General features: G+C 43.2%; 1 protein-coding gene across 5 annotated transcripts in view; it reads left to right on the forward strand.

Annotated features, from left to right (window-relative positions):
* Nucleotides 1–25,380, forward strand: part of LOC121841159 (zinc finger protein 512B-like) — a 126,434-nt gene that overhangs the window by 95,516 nt on the left and 5,538 nt on the right. For all 5 annotated transcript variants that reach the window (XM_042307655.1, XM_042307653.1, XM_042307654.1 and 2 more), the window contains one exon: nucleotides 4,717–4,809. In XM_042307655.1, the coding sequence (XP_042163589.1) occupies nucleotides 4,717–4,809 (93 nt within the window). The remainder of the gene's footprint in view (nucleotides 1–4,716; nucleotides 4,810–25,380) is intronic.

Below are 25,380 nucleotides of genomic sequence, written 5' to 3' on the forward strand. Positions count from 1 at the left end.
AGAGAAAAGGACCAAGAAGCTGGTTGACATCTTTCAGTCAAAGGTAAGCTAAAACAAATGTAATTTTCACCAGGCTGTAGGCTAATAACCTATAGAAATAGTTTGGTGACTTTGACAGAACTTTGAGTCGATTAAATTGTGACACATATACAACAAACCAATAGATTCCAATCCCTATTTCTCCATTTACTGTGGTGTAATCATGTCAGATCCTGAATAACATAGCCTATAAGTGGCCATCAACAGGTCTCAGTGCATCCATTTACTATGGTATAACCATGTCAGATCCTGAATAACATAGCCTATAAGTGGCCATCAACAGGTCTCAGTGCATCCATTTACTATGGTATAACCATGTCAGATCCTGAATAACATAGCCTATAAGTGGCCATCAACAGGTCTCAGTGCATCCATTTACTCTCATTTTGTGACACTATGGCTTGGCTGTGAGTTACATTTTTAAATGGTCACATCGGTGCGAGCTTAGCCGGTCACTTCAATCAAAGCTTTATATATCTGGGACGGCTGAATGTACTACTTAACTGACTGGGAAATGTTTGAGAGGAGAGCGTGCTCAATGGTGTGATAACATCTGATGGTGATGATGCATTTCTACATTTTCACGGTGACAGGATGCACTGGACAGGCAGGGAAAATAGCCCAACTGATTCAAAAGAGTTAGAAAACCATTCGAGAAATAGAATGACCTGCAAACAACTTGAGCAACAAGCATTACAGGCCATCACAAATCAACATTCCAAAATGTTTCTGAACAAAATAAAAATGCAGATTTACAGTCACAGTAAGCTGGTGCTCTAGAACCCTTTAAAATGTGTTTCATACCAAAATGTGCTATATCCGGAACCATGTATTTAGAGAGTTGGGCTATTGCGTTTTTGGCATTATGATAGTTTTACATGACACTGCATTACTCTATTTTACACACTTAATCAAATCCTTATTTTATTAAGTTAACCCCTGGTCAGATGTGGTGATTGACAGCTGACAGTCTCAGCTATTCGCGTTGGCTAGCTAGCGTTACGTTAGCTTTGAGCTCTTGTGTATCATGGTCCTTTTGATTATGGATCACATCGACAGTTTATTGGCGCCTGGGGTATCTGTTTCTGTTGGCCCAAAGTGGAACATTTCTAAACAAGCTCATGACAAGAATAGAGCCTAGATCCAGGGACACTTAGGTGAAGGGAAACAACCTAGGCTAGTAGCCTACCCACTGCAGAAAAATATCGGGCTGTATCACTCCAAAAATAAGAATCAATCCATCCTTGACCGGCAAATGAATTCCGAAAAACGTTCAATGTCCTTATTAGTCCTTACATCCTTTCCTACGGTCTATATATTTCAACTAAAACATCTTCCCTTGATTTATCCCAGGGTTTCCCAAAGTTGGCCCTGCCCAAAACCAAAACGTGCACCCAGGGGAGACCCCAGGAAACCCAGATTTATCCAACTGAACAAACCTGTAAAACCCACATACAATTCTTCTGAACGTTAATTAAATGTCCTAAACGAAAACACATCTTATACACTGCTCAACCTCTCAACCTTGGCTAAATTGATTATTTAAATGTTTATTTGTGTATTGATACTTTATTACGTGTGACTGTTTAAAACCCAATTGGGATACTTTTTCTATTGGACTTCTGTTGTTTGAAGTGGATATTTAGAGTTTTGCCACAAAACATGATTATTTGTCTCTTGAAAATAAAATTACCTTGCGATATACTTCAAACAAAATGATGTCTGTCTTTTCACGAGACCATGTCATGATGACAAAATAACATCTCTATCACATATTTTAGTCGGAAGTTTACATACACCTTAGCCAAATACATTTAAACTCAGTTTTTCACAATTCCTGACATGTAATACTCATAAAAATTCCCTGTCTTAGGTCAGTTAGGATCACCACTTTATTTTAAGAATGTGAAATGTCAGAATAATAATAGAGAGAATGATTTATTTCAGCTTGTGTTTCATTCATCACATTCCCAGTGGGTCATAAGTTTACATACACTCAATTAGTATTTGGTAGCATTGCCTTTAGATTGTTTATCTTGGGTCAAACGTTTTGGTAGCCTTCCACAAGCTTCCCACAATAAGTTGGGTGAATTTTGGCCCATTCCCCCTGACAGAGCTGGTGTGAGTCAGATTTGTTGGCCTCCTTGCTCACACACACTTTTTAAGTTCTGCCCACAAATGTTCTATGGGATTGAGGTCAAGGCTTTGTGATGGCCACTCCAATACCTTGACTTTGTTGTCCGTAAGCCATTTTGCCACAACTTTGGAAGTATGCTCGGGGTCATTGTCCATTTGGAAGACCCATTTGCGACCAAACTTTAACTTAACTGATGTCTTGAGATGTTGCTTCAATATATCCACATCATTTTTCTTCCTCATGATGCCGTCTATTTTGTGAAGTGCACCAGTCCCTCCTGCAGCAAAGCACCCCCACACCATGATGCTGCCACCCCCTTGCTTCACGGTTGGGATGGTGTTCTCGACTTGCAAGCCTCCCCCTTTTTCCTCCAAACATAACGATAGTCATTATGGCCAAACAGTTATATTTTTGTTTCATCAGACCAGAGTACATTTCTCCAAAAAGTATGATCTTTGTCCCCATGTGCAGTTGCAAACCGTAGTCTCGCTTTTTTATGGTGGTTTTGGAGCAGTGGCATCTTCCTTTTATTTATTTTATTTATTTAACCTTTATTTAACCAGGTAGGCAAGTTGAGAACAAGTTCTCATTTACAATTGCGACCTGGCCAAGATAAAGCAAAGCAGTTCGACAGATACAACGACACAGAGTTACACATGGAGTAAAACAAACATACAGTCAATAATACAGTATAAACAAGTCTATATACAATGTGAGCAAATGAGGTGAGAAGGGAGGTAAAGGCAAAAAAGGCCATGGTGGCAAAGTAAATACAATATAGCAAGTAAAACACTGGAATGGTAGTTTTGCAATGGAAGAATGTGCAAAGTAGAAATAAAAATAATGGGGTGCAAAGGAGCAAAATAAATAAATAAATTAAAATGAAATACAGTTGGGAAAGAGGTAGTTGTTTGGGCTAAATTATAGGTGGGCTATGTACAGGTGCAGTAATCTGTGAGCTGCTCTGACAGTTGGTGCTTAAAGCTAGTGAGGGAGATAAGTGTTTCCAGTTTCAGAGATTTTTGTAGTTCGTTCCAGTCATTGGCAGCAGAAAACTGGAAGGAGAGGCGGCCAAAGAAAGAATTGGTTTTGGGGGTGACTAGAGAGATATACCTGCTGAGAGGCCTTTCAGCTTATGTCAATATAGGACTTGTTTTACTGTGGATATAGATACTTTTGTACCTGTTTCCTCCAAGCATCTTCACAAGGTCCTTTGCTGTTGTTCTGGGATTGATTTGCACTTTTCGCACCAAAGCACGTTCATCTCTAAGAGACAGAATGCGTCTCCTTCCTGAGCGATATGATGGCTGCGTGGTCCCATGGTGTTTATACTTGCGTACTATTGTTTGTACAGATGAACGTGGTACCTTCAGTTGTTTGGAAATTGCTCCCAAGGATGAACCAGACTCGTGGAGGTCTATAATTTTTTTATGAGGTCTTGGCTGATTTCTTTTGATTTTCCCATGATGTCAAGCAAAGAGGCAATGAGTTTGATGGTAGGCTTTGAAATACATCCACAGATACACCTCCAATTGACTCAAATTATGTCAATTAGCCTATCAGAAGCTTCTAAAGCCATGACATCATTTTCTGGAATTTTACAAGCTGTGTAAAGGCACAGTCAACTTAGTGTATGTAAACCTCTGACCCACTGGAATTGTGATACAGTGAATTATAAGTGAAATAATCTGTCTGTCAACAATTGTTTGAAAAATGACTTGTGTCTTGCACCAAGTAGATGTCCTAACCGACTTGCCAAAACTATAGTTTGTTAACAAGACATTTGTGGAGTGGTTGAAAAACAACCTAAGTGTATTTAAACTTCCAACTTCAACTGTATCATGTTTTAGGATATAACTCTTCATTTGCTTTTTATTCATTTGGACGGCTTTCTTTAATGCAGTTGTAACTCTTCATCGGGTTCAGGCCACTAGCGTACTCTGGGGATGAGAATAAGTCAGGCACGCTGTTAAATGCTTCTCTCTGAGGACCCCTCGGGCAGGTCCAGGGGGCCAGTAGACGCAGAGTATTGATTGGAGGGGTGGAGGAATTACACTGTGGCTGCGTCTAAATACTCTGAAGTAGCTTCCTCTCCTTTAACTGTACCAATCTGAAAACACAGGCTACAGGCTGTAGGTCAAAACAATCAGGAAAGGCCACAAGGACAAGAAGCCAATTTAGACTATTGGGGTATTCTAGAGCTAAGGCAGTAGGTGCTTATGGCCTGGTGGACAATGTGACTATGAAAGTGACAGTTGTGCCATTAAGGAGTCAGTCACTGTAAAACCTCTTCCTCTGCCAGATAGATCAATATTTGCTTCTTCATTAAAAGGGCTTCTTTCCAGTTATTGGTCTTGATGATTACCTGACAAAGACCATTATAGGTGAAATGGTCCCGTGTCATTAACTCATGTAAAGGTCATGCTGGGGAACAGTGAGCAGAAAGACCAAGACCTGCCAGTGGATACAAGATATTCATAAGTTAATAGGAATGAATGACCTTTGAGTTACTGTGTGACCTTTGTCCTTTAACCCTGCAGCTCCAGGATGCCCTGAAGTGCCAGCAATGCCAGAAACAGTTCAGGTCCAAGGCCGGACTCAACTACCATACAATGGCTGAGCACAGCAGCAAGGTAAAGACACACAAATAAAAACATGCTCAAACGCACAGACAAACACGAACACACACACAACCAAAGTTGCTTGATCTACTGATCCCCTAGTCAGAAACTATCCGATCTGAAAGTAACCGTTGGAGTTTAATTTGCAACATGTTACAGTGGAGGGAGCTCTGTTGTGAGTTCCTAGCAAGTAGGCTTGAGGGATTGATTTGGGATTGTGGGTGGCATGGCAGACAATTGAAGGGTTCTTCTCCTGACCTCTATTTTTTGGCTGTTTTATAGCTCATCACGTACTTTTGTTCACATTTTGCCATGAAGCTGAGAGAAAGTTTTGCAGTTTTAAAAGTAACTCCCTGCTAATCTACACATTTTAGGAAGGGGCCCCAGGGCATGTCCCCTGCTTGCCCGTTCGGTAATCCAGCCCTGGTCAAACAGGTTACACCTCTGACCCAATGACCCACTACACCACTACCTACCTAGAACTGTTGAGTGACCAATATAGACACTTCTGACCCAATGACCCACTACACCACTACCTACCTAGAACTGTTGAGTGACCAATATAGACACCTCTGACCCAATGACCCACTACACCACTACCTACCTAGAACTGTTGAGTGACCAATATAGACATCTCTGACCCAATGACCCACTAAACCACTACCTACCTAGAACTGTTGAGTGACCAATATAGACACCTCTGACCCAATGACCCACTAAACCACTACCTACCTAGAACTGTTGAGTGACCAATATAGACATCTCTGACCTAATGTCCCACTACACCACTACACCACTACCTACCTAGAACTGTTGAGTGACCAATATAGACATCTCTGACCTAATGACCCACTACACCACTACACCACTACCTACCTAGAACTGTTGAGTGACCAATATAGACATCTCTGACCTAATGTCCCACTACACCACTACACCACTACCTACCTAGAACTGTTGAGTGACCAATATAGACATCTCTGACCTAATGACCCACTACACCACTACACCACTACCTACCTAGAACTGTTGAGTGACCAATATAGACATCTCTGACCTAATGACCCACTACACCACTACCTACCTAGAACTGTTGAGTGACCAATATAGACACCTCTGACCCAATGACCCACTACACCACTACCTACCTAGAACTGTTGAGTGACCAATATAGACACCTCTGACCCAATGACCCACTACACCACTACCTACCTAGAACTGTTGAGTGACCAATATAGACACCTCTGACCTAATGACCCACTACACCACTACACCTCTACCTACCTAGAACTGTTGAGTGACCAATATAGACACCTCTGACCTAATGACCCACTACACCACTACACCACTACCTACCTAGAACTGTTGAGTGACCAATATAGACACCTCTGACCCAATGACCCACTACACCACTACCTACCTAGAACTGTTGAGTGACCAATATAGACACCTCTGACCCAATGACCCACTACACCACTACCTACCTAGAACTGTTGAGTGACCAATATAGACACCTCTGACCCAATGACCCACTACACACTACCTACCTAGAACTGTTGAGTGACCAATATAGACACCTCTGACCTAATGACCCACTACACCTCTACCTACCTATAACTGTTGAGTGACCAATATAGACACCTCTGACCTAATGACCCACTACACCACTACACCTCTACCTACCTATAACTGTTGAGTGACCAATATAGACACCTCTGACCCAATGACCCACTACACCACTACACCTCTACCTACCTAGAACTGTTGAGTGACCAATATAGACACCTCTGACCCAATGACCCACTACACCACTACCTACCTAGAACTGTTGAGTGACCAATATAGACAGCTCTGACTTAATGACCCACTACACCACTACCTACCTAGAACTGTTGAGTGACCAATATAGACACCTCTGACCCCATGACCCACTACACCACTACCTACCTAGAACTGTTGAGTGACCAATATAGACACCTCTGACCTAATGACCCACTACACCACTACACCACTACCTACCTAGAACTGTTGAGTGACCAATATAGACATCTCTGACCTAATGACCCACTACACCACTACCCACCTAGAACTGTTGAGTGACCAATATAGACACCTCTGAACAACAGACACCAAGGGCTCTGTTTTCAGCTGGAATTAAGTATCAAACGGACATTACATTTTCCAGCCCTAACGCCAGGTTCAGCAATTTACCTGTTTTATATCAGCTCACTTGCACTCACATGGGAGGGGTGGAAATATTTGAGGTGTGTCCTTAAAAACACGATCCAAGTGCATTTCAGGCAGCGCTGGTTTTAGCACAATGCCCTTATTCACATGGAACAAGAGTATCCTAATATTCTTTTAGTGCATACTTAGTATTTAGAAACAAACTCAATTTTTTTCCTATTTCGTTTTATTGTATTTAAAACCAAGCATGCCCTCCGCTCTTCGCAATGAAGGCTTTTTTTGTCCTGCCCAATGTAGTCAAGACTGTTGATTAAAGGGTTGACGCCTGAGAATGCTTGGAAATAAATCTTAATCACCAAAGCTTTATTCAAATATTACGTTTGAGAGGAGAAAAATAGTGAGCTGACCTTCCCTTTTAATCTATGCATTGTTGGCAGGTCCACATTATGTTAGCCATGCAGGGCCGGTTTTGGACATGCGTAAAACACAATCCATGATTTAGGCTACATGTCCATGCCCATCATGAAACGAGAGATGAGAACCTCGGTACTGGGGAACCTTGTTATTTTCCTGTAACAAATGCTAGTTTCATATGTTCAAAACCCAAGCCCTCCCTTACCGTAGTCTCACTATAACAACGGCTGGTTCAACAGCAACCCAAGCCCTCCCTTACCGTAGTCTCACTATAACAACCGCTGGTTCAACAGCAACCCAAGCCCTCCCTTACCGTAGTCTCACTATAACCGTAGTCTCACTATAACCAAAGGCTGGTTCAACAGCAACCCAAGCCCTCCCTTACCGTAGTCTCACTATAACAAAGGCTGGTTCAACAGCAACCCAAGCCCTCCCTTACCGTAGTCTTACTATAACAAAGGCTGGTTCAACAGCAACCCAAGCCCTCCCTTACCGTAGTCTCACTATAACAAAGGCTGGTTCAACAGCAAGCCCTCCCTTACCGTAGTCTCCTATAACAAAGGCTGGTTCAACAGCAACCAAGTAGTCTCACTATAACAAAGGCTGGTTCAACAGCAACCCAAGCCCTCCCTTACCGTAGTCTCACTATAACAAAGGCTGGTTCAACAGCAACCCAAGCCCTCCCTTACCGTAGTCTCACTATAACAAAGGCTGGTTCAACAGCAACCCAAGCCCTCCCTTACCGTAGTCTCACTATAACAAAGGCTGGTTCAACAGCAACCCAAGCCCTCCCTTACCGTAGTCTCACTATAACAAAGGCTGGTTCAACAGCAACCCAAGCCCTCCCTTACCGTAGTCTCACTATAACAAAGGCTGGTTCAACAGCAACCCAAGCCCTCCCTTACCGTAGTCTCACTATAACAAAGGCTGGTTCAACAGCAACCCAAGCCCTCCCTTACCGTAGTCTCACTATAACAAAGGCTGGTTCAACAGCAACCCAAGCCCTCCCTTACCGTAGTCTCACTATAACAAAGGCTGGTTCAACAGCAACCCAAGCCCTCCCTTACCGTAGTCTCACTATAACAAAGGCTGGTTCAACAGCAACCCAAGCCCTCCCTTACCGTAGTCTCACTATAACAAAGGCTGGTTCAACAGCAACCCAAGCCCTCCCTTACCGTAGTCTCACTATAACAAAGGCTGGTTCAACAGCAACCCAAGCCCTCCCTTACCGTAGTCTCACTATAACAAAGGCTGGTTCAACAGCAACCCAAGCCCTCCCTTACCGTAGTCTCACTATAACAAAGGCTGGTTCAACAGCAACCCAAGCCCTCCCTTACCGTAGTCTCACTATAACAAAGGCTGGTTCAACAGCAACAAAGGCTGGTTCAACAGCAACCCAAGCCCTCCTTACCGTAGTCTCACTATAACAAAGGCGTAGTCTTACTATAACAAAGGCTGGTTCAACAGCAACCCAACCCCTCCCTTACCGTAGTCTCACTATAACAAAGGCTGGTTCAACAGCAACCCAAGCCCTCCCTTACCGTAGTCTCACTATAACAAAGGCTGGTTCAACAGCAACCCAAGCCCTCCCTTACCGTAGTCTCACTATAACAAAGGCTGGTTCAACAGCAACCCAAGCCCTCCCTTACCGTAGTCTCACTATAACAAAGGCTGGTTCAACAGCAACCCAAGCCCTCCCTTACCGTAGTCTCACTATAACAAAGGCTGGTTCAACAGCAACCCAAGCCCTCCCTTACCGTAGTCTCACTATAACAAAGGCTGGTTCAACAGCAACCCAAGCCCTCCCTTACCGTAGTCTCACTATAACAAAGGCTGGTTCAACAGCAACCCAAGCCCTCCCTTACCGTAGTCTCACTATAACAAAGGCTGGTTCAACAGCAACCCAAGCCCTCCCTTACCGTAGTCTCACTATAACAAAGGCTGGTTCAACAGCAACCCTGGTTCAACAAGCCCTCCCTTACCGTAGTCTCACTATAACAAAGGCTGGTTCAACAGCAACCCAAGCCCTCCCTTACCGTAGTCTCACTATAACAAAGGCTGGTTCAGCAGCAACCCAAGCCCTCCCTTACCGTAGTCTTACTATAACAAAGGCTGGTTCAACAGCAACCCCTCCCTTACCGTAGTCTTACTATAACAAAGGCTGGTTCAACAGCAACCCAAGCCCTCCCTTACCGTAGTCTCACTATAACAAAGGCTGGTTCAACAGCAACCCCTCCCTTACCGTAGTCTCACTATAACAAAGGCTGGTTCAACAGCAACCCAAGCCCTCCCTTACCGTAGTCTCACTATAACAAAGGCTGGTTCAACAGCAACCCAGTCTCACCCTCCCTTACCGTAGTCTCACTATAACAAAGGCTGGTTCAACAGCAACCCAAGCCCTCCCTTACCGTAGTCTCACTATAACAAAGGCTGGTTCAACAGCAACCCAAGCCCTCCCTTACCGTAGTCTCACTATAACAAAGGCTGGTTCAACAGCAACCCAAGCCCTCCCTTACCGTAGTCTCACTATAACAAAGGCTGGTTCAACAGCAACCCAAGCCCTCCCTTACCGTAGTCTCACTATAACAAAGGCTGGTTCAACAGCAACCCAAGCCCTCCCTTACCGTAGTCTCACTATAACAAAGGCTGGTTCAACAGCAACCCAAGCCCTCCCTTACCGTAGTCTCACTATAACAGGCTGGTTAACAAAGTCTCACTATAACAAAGGCTGGTTCAACAGCAACCCAAGCCCTCCCTTACCTAGTCTCACTATAACAAAGGCTGGTTCAACAGCAACCCAAGCCCTCCCTTACCGTAGTCTCACTATAACAAAGGCTGGTTCAACAGCAACCCAACCCCTCCCTTACCGTAGTCTCACTATAACAAAGGCTGGTTCAACAGCAACCCAAGCCCTCCCTTACCGTAGTCTCACTATAACAAAGGCTGGTTCAACAGCAACCCAAGCCCTCCCTTACCGTAGTCTCACTATAACAAAGGCTGGTTCAACAGCAACCCAAGCCCTCCCTTACCGTAGTCTCACTATAACAAAGGCTGGTTCAACAGCAACCCAAGCCCTCCCTTACCGTAGTCTCACTATAACAAAGGCTGGTTCAACAGCAACCCAAGCCCTCCCTTACCGTAGTCTCACTATAACAAAGGCTGGTTCAACAGCAACCCAAGCCCTCCCTTACCGTAGTCTCACTATAACAAAGGCTGGTTCAACAGCAACCCAAGCCCTCCCTTACCGTAGTCTCACTATAACAAAGGCTGGTTCAACAGCAACCCAAGCCCTCCCTTACCGTAGTCTCACTATAACAAAGGCTGGTTCAACAGCAACCCAAGCCCTCCCTTACCGTAGTCTCACTATAACAAAGGCTGGTTCAACAGCAACCCAAGCCCTCCCTTACCGTAGTCTAACTATAACAAAGGCTGGTTCAACAGCAACCCAAGCCCTCCCTTACCGTAGTCTCACTATAACAAAGGCTGGTTCAACAGCAACCCAAGTCTACCACTATCACTATAACAAAGGCTGGTTCAACAGCAACCCAAGCCCCTCCCTTACCGTAGTCTCACTATAACAAAGGCTGGTTCTCACTATAACAAAGGCTGGTTCAACAGCAACCCAAGCCCTCCCTTACCGTAGTCTCACTATAACAAAGGCTGGTTCAACAGCAACCCAAGCCCTCCCTTACCGTAGTCTTACTATAACAAAGGCTGGTTCAACAGCAACCCAAGCCCTCCCTTACCGTAGTCTCACTATAACAAAGGCTGGTTCAACAGCAACCCAAGCCCTCCCTTACCGTAGTCTCACGATAACAAAGGCTGGTTCAACAGCAACCCAAGCCCTCCCTTACCGTAGTCTCACTATAACAAAGGCTGGTTCAACAGCAACCCAAGCCCTCCCTTACCGTAGTCTCACTATAACAAAGGCTGGTTCAACAGCAACCCAAGCCCTCCCTTACCGTAGTCTCACTATAACAAAGGCTGGTTCAACAGCAACCCAAGCCCTCCCTTCTCACTATAACAAAGGCTGGTTCAACAGCAACCCAAGCCTAAACCCAAGCCCCCTCAACAGCAACAAACCCTCCCCTTACCGTAGTCTCACTATAACAAAGGCTGGTTCAACAGCAAGCCCTCCCTTACCGTAGTCTCACTATAACAAAGGCTGGTTCAACAGCAACCCAAGCCCTCCCTTACCGTAGTCTCACTATAACAAAGGCTGGTTCAACAGCAACCCAAGCCCTCCCTTACTATAACCTAGTCTCACTATAACAAAGGCTGGTTCAACAGCAACCCAAGCCCTCCCTTACCGTAGTCTCACTATAACAAAGGCTGGTTCAACAGCAACCCAAGCCCTCCCTTACCGTAGTCTCACTATAACAAAGGCTGGTTCAACAGCAACCCAAGCCCTCCCTTACCGTAGTCTCACTATAACAAAGGCTGGTTCAACAGCAACCCAAGCCCTCCCTTACCGTAGTCTCACTATAACAAAGGCTGGTTCAACAGCAACCCAAGCCCTCCCTTACCGTAGTCTCACTATAACAAAGGCTGGTTCAACAGCAACCCAAGCCCTCCCTTACCGTAGTCTCACTATAACAAAGGCTGGTTCAACAGCAACCCAAGCCCTCCCTTACCGTAGTCTCACTATAACAAAGGCTGGTTCAACAGCAACCCAAGCCCTCCCTTACCGTAGTCTCACTATAACAAAGGCTGGTTCAACAGCAACCCAAGCCCTCCCTTACCGTAGTCTCACTATAACAAAGGCTGGTTCAACAGCAACCCAAGCCCTCCCTTACCGTAGTCTCACTATAACAAAGGCTGGTTCAACAGCAACCCAAGCCCTCCCTTACCGTAGTCTCACTATAACAAAGGCTGGTTCAACAGCAACCCAAGCCCTCCCTTACCGTAGTCTCACTACAACAAAGGCTGGTTCAACAGCAACCCAAGCCCTCCCTTACCGTAGTCTCACTATAACAAAGGCTGGTTCAACAGCAACCCAAGCCCTCCCTTACCGTAGTCTCACTATAACAAAGGCTGGTTCAACAGCAACCCAAGCCCTCCCTTACCGTAGTCTAACTATAACAACGGCTGGTTCAACAGCAACCCAAGCCCTCCCTTACCGTAGTCTCACTATACCAAAGGCTGGTTCAACAGCAACCCAACCCCTCCCTTACCGTAGTCTCACTATAACAAAGGCTGGTTCAACAGCAACCCAAGCCCTCCCTTACCGTAGTCTCACTATAACAACGGCTGGTTCAACAGCAACCCAAGCCCTCCCTTACCGTAGTCTTACTATAACAAAGGCTGGTTCAACAGCAACCCAAGCCCTCCCTTACCGTAGTCTTACTATAACAAAGGCTGGTTCAACAGCAACCCAAGCCCTCCCTTACCGTAGTCTCACTATAACAAAGGCTGGTTCAACAGCAACCCAAGCCCTCCCTTACCTTACCAAAGGCTGGTTCAACAGCAACCCAAGTCTACCAGTCTACTATAACAAAGGCTGGTTCAACAGCAACCCAAGCCCTCCCTTACCGTAGTCTCACTATAACAAAGGCTGGTTCAACAGCAACCCAAGCCCTCCCTTACCGTAGTCTCACTATAACAAAGGCTGGTTCAACAGCAACCCAAGCCCTCCCTTACCGTAATCTTACTATAACAAAGGCTGGTTCAACAGCAATGCATGTCTTTTTTATCCCAGCAATTTTATAATATCATTACATTTTACATTTATTTATTGTTGCTGTTGTTTAAAAATGTGTTAATTTTATTACAACCAAACGTATTAAAATGATTCACCTTCCTTCCTGGTTGTATGGTGACTCATCCCTGCAATGCAACTCCTTGAGATGTGTGAATACGATCTGATCTGTAAAATGGTTCTGATTATAAAACACATTTGGGTGGACATTCTCCATTTCTCTTTATATTGGATCCAGCTACTGTGAAAAGTTTGGAGGTGCATAAAACCCTCCATAGTCTGCATTATTTTAATATTATATGCCCACGGAGAGAAATGATGGGGCCTGTCAGTGTCAGGACCCAGTTACAAACTCGGGTCTCCGGTGTGAGAAACAGTTGGTTAGCAAACTGAGCCACTAATAGTCGGCAGAACCCAGAAGATAAGACAGACACAGCAGTACTTGAGACAGTGTTTTAATAAAATAAAAAGGAAAGTTCTTCAGGCAAAAATATAAATCCACAACATCAAAAGTAATTCCAAGAGAAAACGGTAATCCTCCAAGTAAAAAGGTAAATCCACAACGTCAAAAGTAATTCCAAGAGAAAACCTCCAAGTAAAAAGGTAAATCCACAAGGTGGTAGGTACAGCAGGGGAAAAGCCTCAAAAGATAATCAAAAATAAATAAACGAGAACAAAAACAGAGTACCACAAGAGTCCAACTGGAGTAACAAATGTTCACAGAATCACTGGGGCTGGGTGCTAACATTCAAACACAGAGCAAAGAACTGAAGAAAACTAAGGGTTTAAATACATTCAAGGGAAACGAGGCACAGGTGCAAATAATAACTGGAAACAAGGGAAAACAAAAGGGTCAAAAAAGCACAATGGGAGCATCTAGTGGCCAAAACCGGAACAATCCTGGCCAAATCCTGACAGTGTATTTAAAGTATTTAAACGTTTTTTTTGTTTGTTTAGAATTTGATTAGAATTATTTGTTCGCTTTTTAGGCCTCATCATAAATTAATTGAATCTTGCTCTTTAACTATGTTTGGCATGTCCATGCTCAGCCATAATGAAATGTACAGTAGGCCTAGCCCTTATCAGTGTGAATGCTATTGAAGCCATTCAATTACTTAGAACAATGTGGACTGTAAATGGGTTCAAGTTAATGTATTTAGCAAAGAGGGGATAGGACTACATTTTGATATTTAGTTTCTGTAAGCCATTTAACAAACTATAACGGACTAACATTGGAATTGGATTTGATTCCAAGGCAATACATATAAGACCGTAAATACACAACTTGAAGCATCCACGTATTGCGCTGTGGAACAGGTTCTGATTGGCCAGTGAGGGGCCAAGCCTGGACACACCCACCGCCTGTTGATTCATGAATACCCAACCCTTTCGCACCACGTGCTCCAATAATTGTAGTTGTGAAAATAGCTCAAATATTTCTGACACACCCCTGAACCTATAGCGCTACCGCCTGCACTTAGATTTACCATTGTGTTTGGTTTGTTAAAATAGAGCCCCAAGTGTCTATCAGACCCTAAAGTAGAATGGGTTTTCACTTCTGACCAATATGGACTTCAACACCCTACCGTGTGCTTGTGTCTGGTTTCCTCTGTCAGAAAAAGCACCTTGTTTCTTGTGATGAATGGATTGTGTGAATGGATATAGTTTCAGGAACGGGCAATTTTAGACAGTGACTCTTGAGAAGGCCATGTACCAAACAATTATAATTGTGGGTAAAAAAATAACATTCTTTAAAAAAAAAATTTAATATACAATGGTGTCAAACATACCGTCCATGGGCCGGATTCGGACTGCAAGTGGTTTGAGTAAAAACATTTTTATTTGTATTTTATTTATTTTTCTCAAGGAAATGTTTTATTAATGAACATTGAAATGACTAAAATGAACTTGAAACTGATATTGGACACACATTATGGAGCTACGTTTATAGTCACTCTGCCCAGCTTGCTAACGGTCATCAAATGAAAAGCTAGACAGTCAGGGAGCATCGAAAATTATAGCAGCGTTGGATAAATAACTATTTTTTGCACATTTTGACAGCAAGTAAATATATTGTAAAACTTCAATTAAATGCAGTCTCAAATAGCCACCTGTCCCTTTTAATAGCCAGGGATCAGCACACGTTTCAGCAAATAAACGTCTGTTTTAAATGAACGCTGTCTAAATGAATTGTTTATGAGTGAACTTCAGTGAGTACCGTAAAGATTGCGCAGAAGAAGGTAAAGGAGAGCAACATCATTGCCACGGATGAGACAGTACTGTGGTTTGACATGGTCGGGGGGGATCTATTGGTGAGGTGAAAGTAGCCGCTAGGGTCAAGTTTGTTAAAACTGAAAACACATGACGGTTAAGAATGAAGTGATATGCGCTCACGTCGGATGGTATTGAAGGCATCTCTCGACATCCTGGGGACCTGGACAAATTTCGAACACTGAAGTCTATCTACAGTGATCCCGCTGCAACTACGGGGATACACGGCGCTACGAGGCACAACAAATGAATGGTACTGGAAATAAAATCGGGGGTGTATGATAGGCAGCCTAGTCTTTGCAAGTCTGATCTGCAATAGATGTGTTATTATGTTTATACTGGTAATACTGGTCACAATAAACATTGTGGTAGTCTTTTCAACATTTTATTGAGCCAAGGTTGTGTGCATTAAGGAAATGGAAGCCTGGCTCAAACAGAAGAATGTGTTTTATAAGCAGCGGTTGTGTTCAGTGATTGAAGCGAATAAACTCTCGGCTATTCATTGAAGGAAATCATTTAGAGTGCGGACCTCCGGACCTCGGTGAAGACCGAATGCAGCCGTGGTCCAAAAGTAATTTGACACCCCTGTTCTGATTGATGGATTGATGGATTTCTACTGTTGTTCTTTTTGTTATGTGAAGGACCTCGGCGTTACTCTGGACCCTGATCTCTCTTTTGAAGAACATATCAGTTATGATTGTCCCATTACATTATGCTGTTAACTTCCTCAGTAGAGAGGTTCGTCAAGATATCAACATGGCCCTCCCTCCTGCATTAGTGGATTGCTGATCCATTAAGTTTGTTAAATAATTCAAAACTACGATCACAAAAAGTATGATTTTACATTTAGCAGAAACTCGTATCCAGAGCAATTCGGGTTAAGTGACTTGCTCAAGTAGAGAGGCTCATTAATATATCAACAAACCCCTCTATAACTCCTCCTGCATTAGTGGACACATATCTCTATCTCATCCTGCATTAGTGGACACATATCTCTATCTCCTCCTGCATTAGTGGACACATATCTCAATCTCCTCCTGCATTAGTGGACACATATCTCTGTCTCCTCCTGCATTAGTGGACACATATCTCTATTTCCTCCTGCATTAGTGGACACATATCTCTGTCTCCTCCTGCATTAGTGGACACATATCTCTATCTCCTCCTGAATTAGTGGACACGGCGACTTGATTTGACAGATTTTTCACCTAGTCATCTCAGGGATTCATTAATATATCAACAAACCCCTCTCTGTCTCTATCTCTATCACCTAGTCATCTCAGGGATTCATTAATATATCAACAAACCCCTCTCTATCTCTATCACCTAGTCATCTCAGGGATTCATTAATATATCAACAAACCCCTCTCTATCTCTATCACCTAGTCATCTCAGGGATTCATTAATATATCAACAAACCCCTCTCTGTCTCTATCACCTAGTCATCTCAGGGATTCATTAATATATCAACAAACCCCTCTCTATCTCTATCACCTAGTCATCTCAGGGATTCATTAATATATCAACAAACCCCTCTCTATCTCTATCAAATCAAATCAAATTTATTTATATAGCCCTTCGTACATCAGCTGATATCTCAAAGTGCTGTACAGAAACCCAGCCTAAAACCCCAAACAGCAAGCCATGCAGGTGTAGAAGCACGGTGGCTAGGAAAAACTCCCTAGAAAGGCCAAAACCTAGGAAGAAACCTAGAGAGGAACCAGGCTATGTGGGGTGGCCAGTCCTCTTCTGGCTGTGCCGGGTGGAGATTATAACAGAACATGGCCAAGATGTTCAAATGTTCATAAATGACCAGCATGGTCGAATAATAATAAGGCAGAAAAGTTGAAACTGGAGCAGCAGCACAGTTAGGTGGAAGTTGAAACTGGAGCAGCAGCATGGCCAGGTGGACTGGGGACAGCAAGGAGTCATCATGTCAGGTAGTCCTGGGGCATGGTCCTAGGGCTCAGGTCCTCCGAGAGAGAGAAAGAAAGAGAGAAGGAGAGAATTAGAGAACGCACACTTAGATTCACACAGGACACCGAATAGGACAGGAGAAGTACTCCAGATATAACAAACTGACCCCAGCCCCCCGACAGCATAAATACTGGAGGATGAGACAGGAGGGGTCAGGAGACACTGTGGCCCCATCCGAGGACACCCCCGGACAGGGCCAAACAGGAAGGATATAACCCCACCCACTTTGCCAAAGCACAGCCCCCACACCACTAGAGGGATATCTTCAACCACCAACTTACCATCCTGAGACAAGGCTGAGTATAGCCCACAAAGATCTCCGCCACGGCACAACCCAAGGGGGGCGCCAACCCAGACAGGATGACCACAACAGTGAATCAACCCACTCAGGTGACGCACCCCCTCCAGGGACGGCATGAGAGAGCCCCAGCAAGCCAGTGACTCAGCCCCTGTAATAGGGTTAGAGGCAGAGAATCCCAGTGGAAAGAGGGGAACCGGCCAGGCAGAGACAGCAAGGGCGGTTCGTTGCTCCAGAGCCTTTCCGTTCACCTTCCCACTCCTGGGCCAGACTACACTCAATCATATGACCCACTGAAGAGATGAGTCTTCAGTAAAGACTTAAAGGTTGAGACCGAGTTTGCGTCTCTGACATGGGTAGGCAGACCGTTCCATAAAAATGGAGCTCTATAGGAGAAAGCCCTGCCTCCAGCTGTTTGCTTAGAAATTCTAGGGACAATTAGGAGGCCTGCGTCTTGTGACCGTAGCGTACGTGTAGGTATGTACGGCAGGACCAAATCAGAGAGATAGGTAGGAGCAAGCCCATGTAATGCTTTGTAGGTTAGCAGTAAAACCTTGAAATCAGCCCTTGCCTTGACAGGAAGCCAGTGTAGAGAGGCTAGCACTGGAGTAATATGATCACATTTTTTGGTTCTAGTCAGGATTCTAGCAGCCGTATTTAGCACTAACTGAAGTTTATTTAGTGCTTTATCCGGGTAGCCGGAAAGTAGAGCATTGCAGTAGTCTAACCTAGAAGTGACAAAAGCATGGATTAATTTTTCTGCATCATTTTTGGACAGAAAGTTTCTGATTTTTGCAATGTTACGTAGATGGAAAAAAGCTGTCCTCGAAATGGTCTTGATATGTTCTTCAAAAGAGAGATCAGGGTCCAGAGTAACGCCGAGGTCCTTCACAGTTTTATTTGAGACGACTGTACAACCATTAAGATTAATTGTCAGATTCAACAGAAGATCTCTTTGTTTCTTGGGACCTAGAACAAGCATCTCTGTTTTGTCCGAGTTTAATAGTAGAAAGTTTGCAGCCATCCACTTCCTTATGTCTGAAACACATGCTTCTAGCGAGGGCAATTTTGGGGCTTCACCATGTTTCATTGAAATGTACAATCGTCTATATCTCTATCACCTACTCATCTCAGGGATTCATTAATATATCAACAAACCCCTCTCTATCTCTATCACCTAGTCATCTCGGGGATTCATTAATATATCAATAAACCCCTCTCTATCTCTATCACCTAGTCATCTCGGGGATTCATTAATATATCAACAAACCCCTCTCTGTCTCTATCACCTAGTCATCTCGGGGATTCATTAATATATCAACAAACCCCTCTCTGTCTCTATCACCTAGTCATCTCAGGGATTCATTAATATATCAACAAACCCCTCTCTGTCTCTATCACCTAGTCATCTCGGGGATTCATTAATATATCAACAAACCCCTCTCTGTCTCTATCACCTAGTCATCTCGGGGATTCATTAATATATCAACAAACCCCTCTCTGTCTCTATCTCTATCACCTAGTCATCTCAGGGATTCATTAATATATCAACAAACCCCTCTCTATCTCTATCACCTAGTCATCTCAGGGATTCATTAATATATCAACAAACCCCTCTATCACCTAGTCATCTCAGGGATTCATTAATATATCAACAAACCCCTCTCTATCTCTATCACCTAGTCATCTTGGGGATTCATTAATATATCAACAAACCCCTCTCTATCTCTATCACCTAGTCATCTCGGGGATTCATTAATATATCACCAAACCCCTCTCTCCTGCATTAGTGGACACGGTGACTTGATTTGACAGATTTTTCACCTAGTCATCTCGGGGATTCGAACCAACAACTTCATGTTTTTCCTCCCGCCCCATCCTAAAATATTAATGTCTCCTCTGTGTGTGTGTTAGAGGTCGACCGATTATGATTTTTCAAAGCCAATACCGATACCGATTATTTAAGGACCAAAAAAAGCCGATACTGATCAATCGGCCAATTATTATTATTATTATTTTTTTAATAATGACAATTACAACAATACTGAATGCACACTTATTTTAACTTAATATAATACATCAATAAAATCTATGTAGCCTCTAATAAATAATGAAACATGTTCAATTTGGTTTAAATAATGCAAAAACAAAGTGTTGGAAAAGAAAGTAAAAGTGCAATATGTGCTATGTAAGAAAGCTAACGTTTAAGTTCCTTGCTCAGAACATGAGAACATATGAAAACTGGTGGTTCCTTTTAACATGAGTCTTCAATATTGCCAGGTAAGAAGTTTTAGGTTGTAGTTATTATTGGACTATTTCTCTCTATACCATTTTGTATTTCATTAACCTTTGACTATTGGATGTTCTTATAGGCACTTTAGTATTGCCAGTGTAACAGTATAGCTTCCGTCCCTCTCCTCTCTCTTCCCTGGGCTCGAACACAATGACAACAGCCACCCTCGAAGCAGCGTTACCCATCGCTCCACAAAAGCCGCGGCCCTTGCAGTGCAAGGGGAACAGCCTCTCCAAGTCTCAGAGCGAGTGATGTTTGAAACGCTATTAGCGCGCACCCCGCTAACTAGCTAGCCATTTCACATCGGTTACACCAGCCTAATCTCGGGAGTTGGTAGACTTGAAGTCATAAACAGCTGTCACGTTCTGACCTTAGTTCCTTTGTTTTGTCTTTTGTTTTAGTATGGTCAGGGCGTGAGTTGGGTAGGTTGTCTATGTTAGTTTTTCTATGATTTTCTATTTCTGTGTTTGGCCTGGTATGGTTCTCAATCAGAGGCAGCTGTCAATCGTTGTCCCTGATTGAGAACCATATTTAGGTAGCCTGTTTTCTATTGTGTTTTGTGGGTGGTTGTTTTCAGTCTTTGTGTGTCTGCACCAGACAGAACTGTTCCGGTTGTTTTCAGTCTTTATGTGTCTACACCAGACAGAACTGTTCCGGTTGTTTTAGTCTTTTTGTGTCTGCACCAGACCGAACTGTTCCGGTTGTTTTCAGTCTTTTTGTGTCTGCACCAGACAGAACTGTTCCCGTTGTTTTCAGTCTTTATGTGTCTGCACCAGACAGAACTGTTCCGGTTGTTTTCAGTCTTTATGTGTCTACACTAGACAGAACTGTTCCGGTTGTTTCTTTGTTGTTTTGTTATTCAGTGTTCAGTTTACTTTATTAAAAGATGAACACGTACCACGCAGCGCATTGGTCCTCACCTTCTTCCCACGACGGCCGTTACAATGTGTCTTTGTATGCCAGAGGGTTAAATAAGGAACATGATATGGGAATTGAAACCAGGTGTGTGTAATACAGGCAAAACAAAACGAAACTGAAACATGGATCGGTGGTGGCTAGAAAGCCGGTGACGTCGAACGCCGAACACCCGAACAAGGAGAGGGACCGGCTTCGGCGGAAGTCGTGACAACAGCTCAATGCTTGAAGTACAACGAAGAGCTGCTGGCAAATCGCACAAAAGTGCTGTTTGAATGAATGCCTGCGAGCCTGCTGGTGCCTACCATCGCTCAGTCAGACTGTTCTATCAAATCATACACTTAATTATAACATAATAACACACAGAAATACGAGCCTTAGGTCATTAATATGGTCGAATCCAGAAACTATCATCTCGAAAACAAGACGTTTATTCTTTCAGTGAAATACGGAACCGTTCCGTATTTTATCTAACGGGTGGCATCCATTAGTCTAAATATTTCTGTTACATTGCACAACCTTCAATGTTATGTCATAATTACGTAAAGTTCTGGCAAATTAGGCGGCCCAAACTGTTGCATATACACTGACTCTGCGTGCAATGAACGCAAGAGAAGTGACACAATTTCACCTGGTTAATATTGCCTGCTAACCTGGATTTCTTTTAGCTAAATATGCAGGTTTAAAAATATATACTTCTGTGTATTGATTTTTAGAAAGGCATTGGTGTTCATGGTTAGGTACACATTGGAGCAACGATACGCACCGCATTCATTATATGCAATGCAGGACACGCTAGATAAATTAGTAATATCATCAACCATGTGTAGTTAACTAGTGATTATGATTGATTGTTTTTTATAAGATAAGTTCAATGCTAGCTAGCAACTTACCTTGGCTTACTGCATTCGCGTAACAGGCAGGCTCCTCGTGGAGTGCAATGTAATCAGGTGGTTAGAGTGTTGGACTAGTTAACTGTAAGGTTGCAAGATTGAATACCTGAGCTGACAAGGTGAAAATCTGTCGTTCTGCCCCTGAATGAGGCAGTTAACCCACCGTTCCTGGCCGTCATTGAAAATAACAATGTGTTCTTAACTGACTTGTTAAATAAAGATTAAATAAAGGTGTAAAAAAAAACGGTGTCCAAAAATACCAATTTCCGATTGTTATGAATCGGCCCTAATTAATCTGCCATTCTGATGAATCGGTCGACCTCTAGTGTGTGTGTTCCATTCAACCTTGCCATCATAGCTGATTTGTTTACATCTAAGAGGAGCTATGCCCTCTGTACAACTGAAGTAAAACTGTTTAAGACCATTGTCTTCAGTCTCTGCTCATTACATTCTGGTGCAGTAGAGACGTTCATTAAGATATCAACATATCGATCCTTTGTTAGTGGAATGGCTCTCCAATTAAGTTTGTTGAATAATTCAAAACCACTGACTTAAAAAGTATAATAAAATATTCATGAACTAACATGTCCCAAACACTTTCATTTGTGTTTGTGCGTGTCTGTGTGGGTGTATGTGTGTGTGCTTGTCCTGAATTACCTGCAGTAGTGGCATCCTTGCTAATCTGTACCCAGTGTATGTCCTCTGGTCAAATGGCTGAGCAGTGTGGGAAAACACAGCAGCAGGATGACACAGTGACAGAGGTCACCTGCTGGCTTTGACCTTGTTGTTGTAACTGCCACTGTGATACACTACCTCTGATGTTTCTCTCTCTAGTACCCCCCCCTCTCTTTCTCAGTCTCTCTCTCCCTTCCTCTCACACTCTCACCACATTTCCATATTGTTCTTTCCCACTCTCATTCTTTCTCTCTCATTCTCTCACCCCTTTCCTTCTCTCTCATGTCTGATATAGGTTTTAAGAAGAAATGCTGGTGGTTCTGCTGTGTCCCCTCGTGAATCTAAGGCTGGCGGGAGTGTGTGTTCTCTAGCCTCAGGGCCTGACTGTGACAAGATTCTCTTTGCTTTGCTTTAGTGTGGGAATTACATGTATTCCTCTGATCTACCATCTTATCTCCCTCCTTTCCCTCGCAGACTAAGGATGTATCTCAATCTCAATAGTCTGTAGATCTGTACAGATCTAAAAACACAAGAGAAACCAAATTGGTGGATGCTAATTTAGGCCATTAAGATGCAACCGTGCGTGTGTCCACAGTTGCATTTAAATCCAGAGAGTTGTTCTCTCAATATCTGTGACCCACCACCTGGATTCAGACCTACAGTTGAAGTTGGAAGTTTACATATTTAGGTTGGAGTCATTAAAACTCATTTTTCAACCACTCCACAAATGTATTGTTCACAAACTGTAGTTTTGGCAAGTCAGTTAGGACATCTACTTTGTGCATGACACAAGTCATTTTTCCAGCAATTGTTTATAGACAGATTATTACACTTATAATTCACTTTATCACAATTCCAGTGGGTCAAAAGTTTACATACACTAAGTTGACTGTGCCTTTAAACAGCTTGGAAAATTCCAGAAAATGATGTCAAGGCTTTAGAAGCTTCTAATAGGCTAATTAAAATCATTTGAGTCAATTGGAGGTGTACCTGTGGATGTATTTCAAGGCCTACCTTCAAACTCAGTGCCTCTTTGCTTGACATCATGGGAAAATCAAAAGAAATCAGGCAAGACCTCAGAAAAAAAATTGTAGACCTTCACAAGTCTGGTTCATCCTTGGGAGCAATTTCCAAATGCCTGAAGGTGCCACTTTCATATGTACAAACAATAGCATGCAAGTATAAACCCCATGGGACAATGCAGCCATCATACTGCTCAGGAAGGAGACGCGTTCTGTCTCCTAGAGATGAACGTACTTTGGTGCGAAAAGTGCAAATCAATCCCAGAACAACAGCAAAGGACCTTGTGAAGATGCTGGAGGAAACGGGTACAAAGGTATCTATATCCACAGTAAAACGAGTCCTATATCGATATAACCTGAAAGGCTGCTCAGCAAGGAAGAAGCCACAGCTCCAAAACCGCCATAAAAAGCCAGACTACGGTTTGCAACTGCACATGGGGACAAAGATCATACTTTTTTGGAGAAATGTCCTCTAGTCTAATGAAACAAAAATAGAACTGTTTGGCCATAATGACTATCGTTATGTTTGGAGGAAAAAGAGGGAAGCTTACAAGCTGAAGAACATCATCCCAACCGTGAAGTACGGGGGTGGCAGCATCGTGTTGTGGGGTTGTTTTTCTGCAGGAGGGACTGGTGCACTTCACAAAATAGATGGCATCATGAGGGAGGAAAATTATGTGGATATATTGAAGCAACATCTCAAGGCAGTCCGGAAGTTAAAGCTTGGTCGCAAATGGGTCTTCCAAATGGACAATGACCCCAAGCATACTTTAAAGTTGTGGCAAAATCGCTTAAGGAAAACAAAGTCAAGGTATTGGAGTGGCCATCACAAAGCCCTGACCTCAATCTTATCCCAACCGTGAAGCAAGGGGGTGGCAGCATCATGTTGTGGGGGTGCTTTGCTGCAGGAGGGACAGGTGCACTTCACAAAATAAATGTCATCATGAGGGAGGAAAATTATGTGGATATATTGAAGCAACATCTCAAGACATCAGTGTCTGTCATGGTTGCCTTTTAGTTTGAAGATGTGATCCAGAGTCAGGTGTTTTATACAACAGCCTTCTGTGTTCTCTTTTCGACTCTTTTGGTAATCATCTCTCTCCTTCCACCGAGCATTCCATTGATTTCAAAACTCGGTCAACAACACTGTTGATCGCCGTTTTTTCCCCATCACTGTCATCAGAAGACCCTACAATGTCTGGTTCAGTGAAAATGTTTTTACCTAAATCAGGTATTTCCTTATTGTCTGATTCATTTTCAGAGCCAGCGACCGTCGTCCAGAAAGTAGTCTGTCACAACTTCAGGGTAATAATGTTGAGTAGCAACACTTCTTCATGATATCTTCCAAAACAGCCGTGGTAGAAAGGATACCTACCACGTTATAGACAGAAGCCTGCTACATGGCAGACCAATCCAAACTCATCTCTCTGCATGTCCAGCCCATCTATTATCTCAGTGCTACTACGTGATATCTTCCAAAACAGCTGCATTAGAAAGGATTACCTACACATACTGACCAGCTCATATTATAGACAGACCAATCCAAACTCATCTTTCTGCATGTCCAGCCCATCTATTATCTCAGCCAATCATGGCTCCTGACCTTTTCCCGTGGCTAAAACAACTAGGTTCGTAATTGAACGATTGTATTTGTATTTACAGGCGGTATACATGTTTGTTATTAAGGCACATGAAGTTTCACATGATCCAGAAGGCATTTCTGACAACAACAAAACACATTTTGATCAAATAATAAAACAAACAACATTTAAATGCCTCTCTTGTGAAGTAGTGACATGTGACATACGCTTTTTGAAACGGGTCACATATGCACTTAATCACTGCCCAAATCTGTAGCCCCCCTCCCCTTTCCTCCTTTCTCTGGCTGTGCTGTGCAGTCCGCTGCTCGTTTTATCAGGCATGTGTTTTTTGATAAACAC

The sequence above is a fragment of the Oncorhynchus tshawytscha genome, linkage group LG28 (genome assembly GCF_018296145.1).
Source record: "Oncorhynchus tshawytscha isolate Ot180627B linkage group LG28, Otsh_v2.0, whole genome shotgun sequence".
Lineage (NCBI taxonomy): Eukaryota > Metazoa > Chordata > Actinopteri > Salmoniformes > Salmonidae > Oncorhynchus > Oncorhynchus tshawytscha.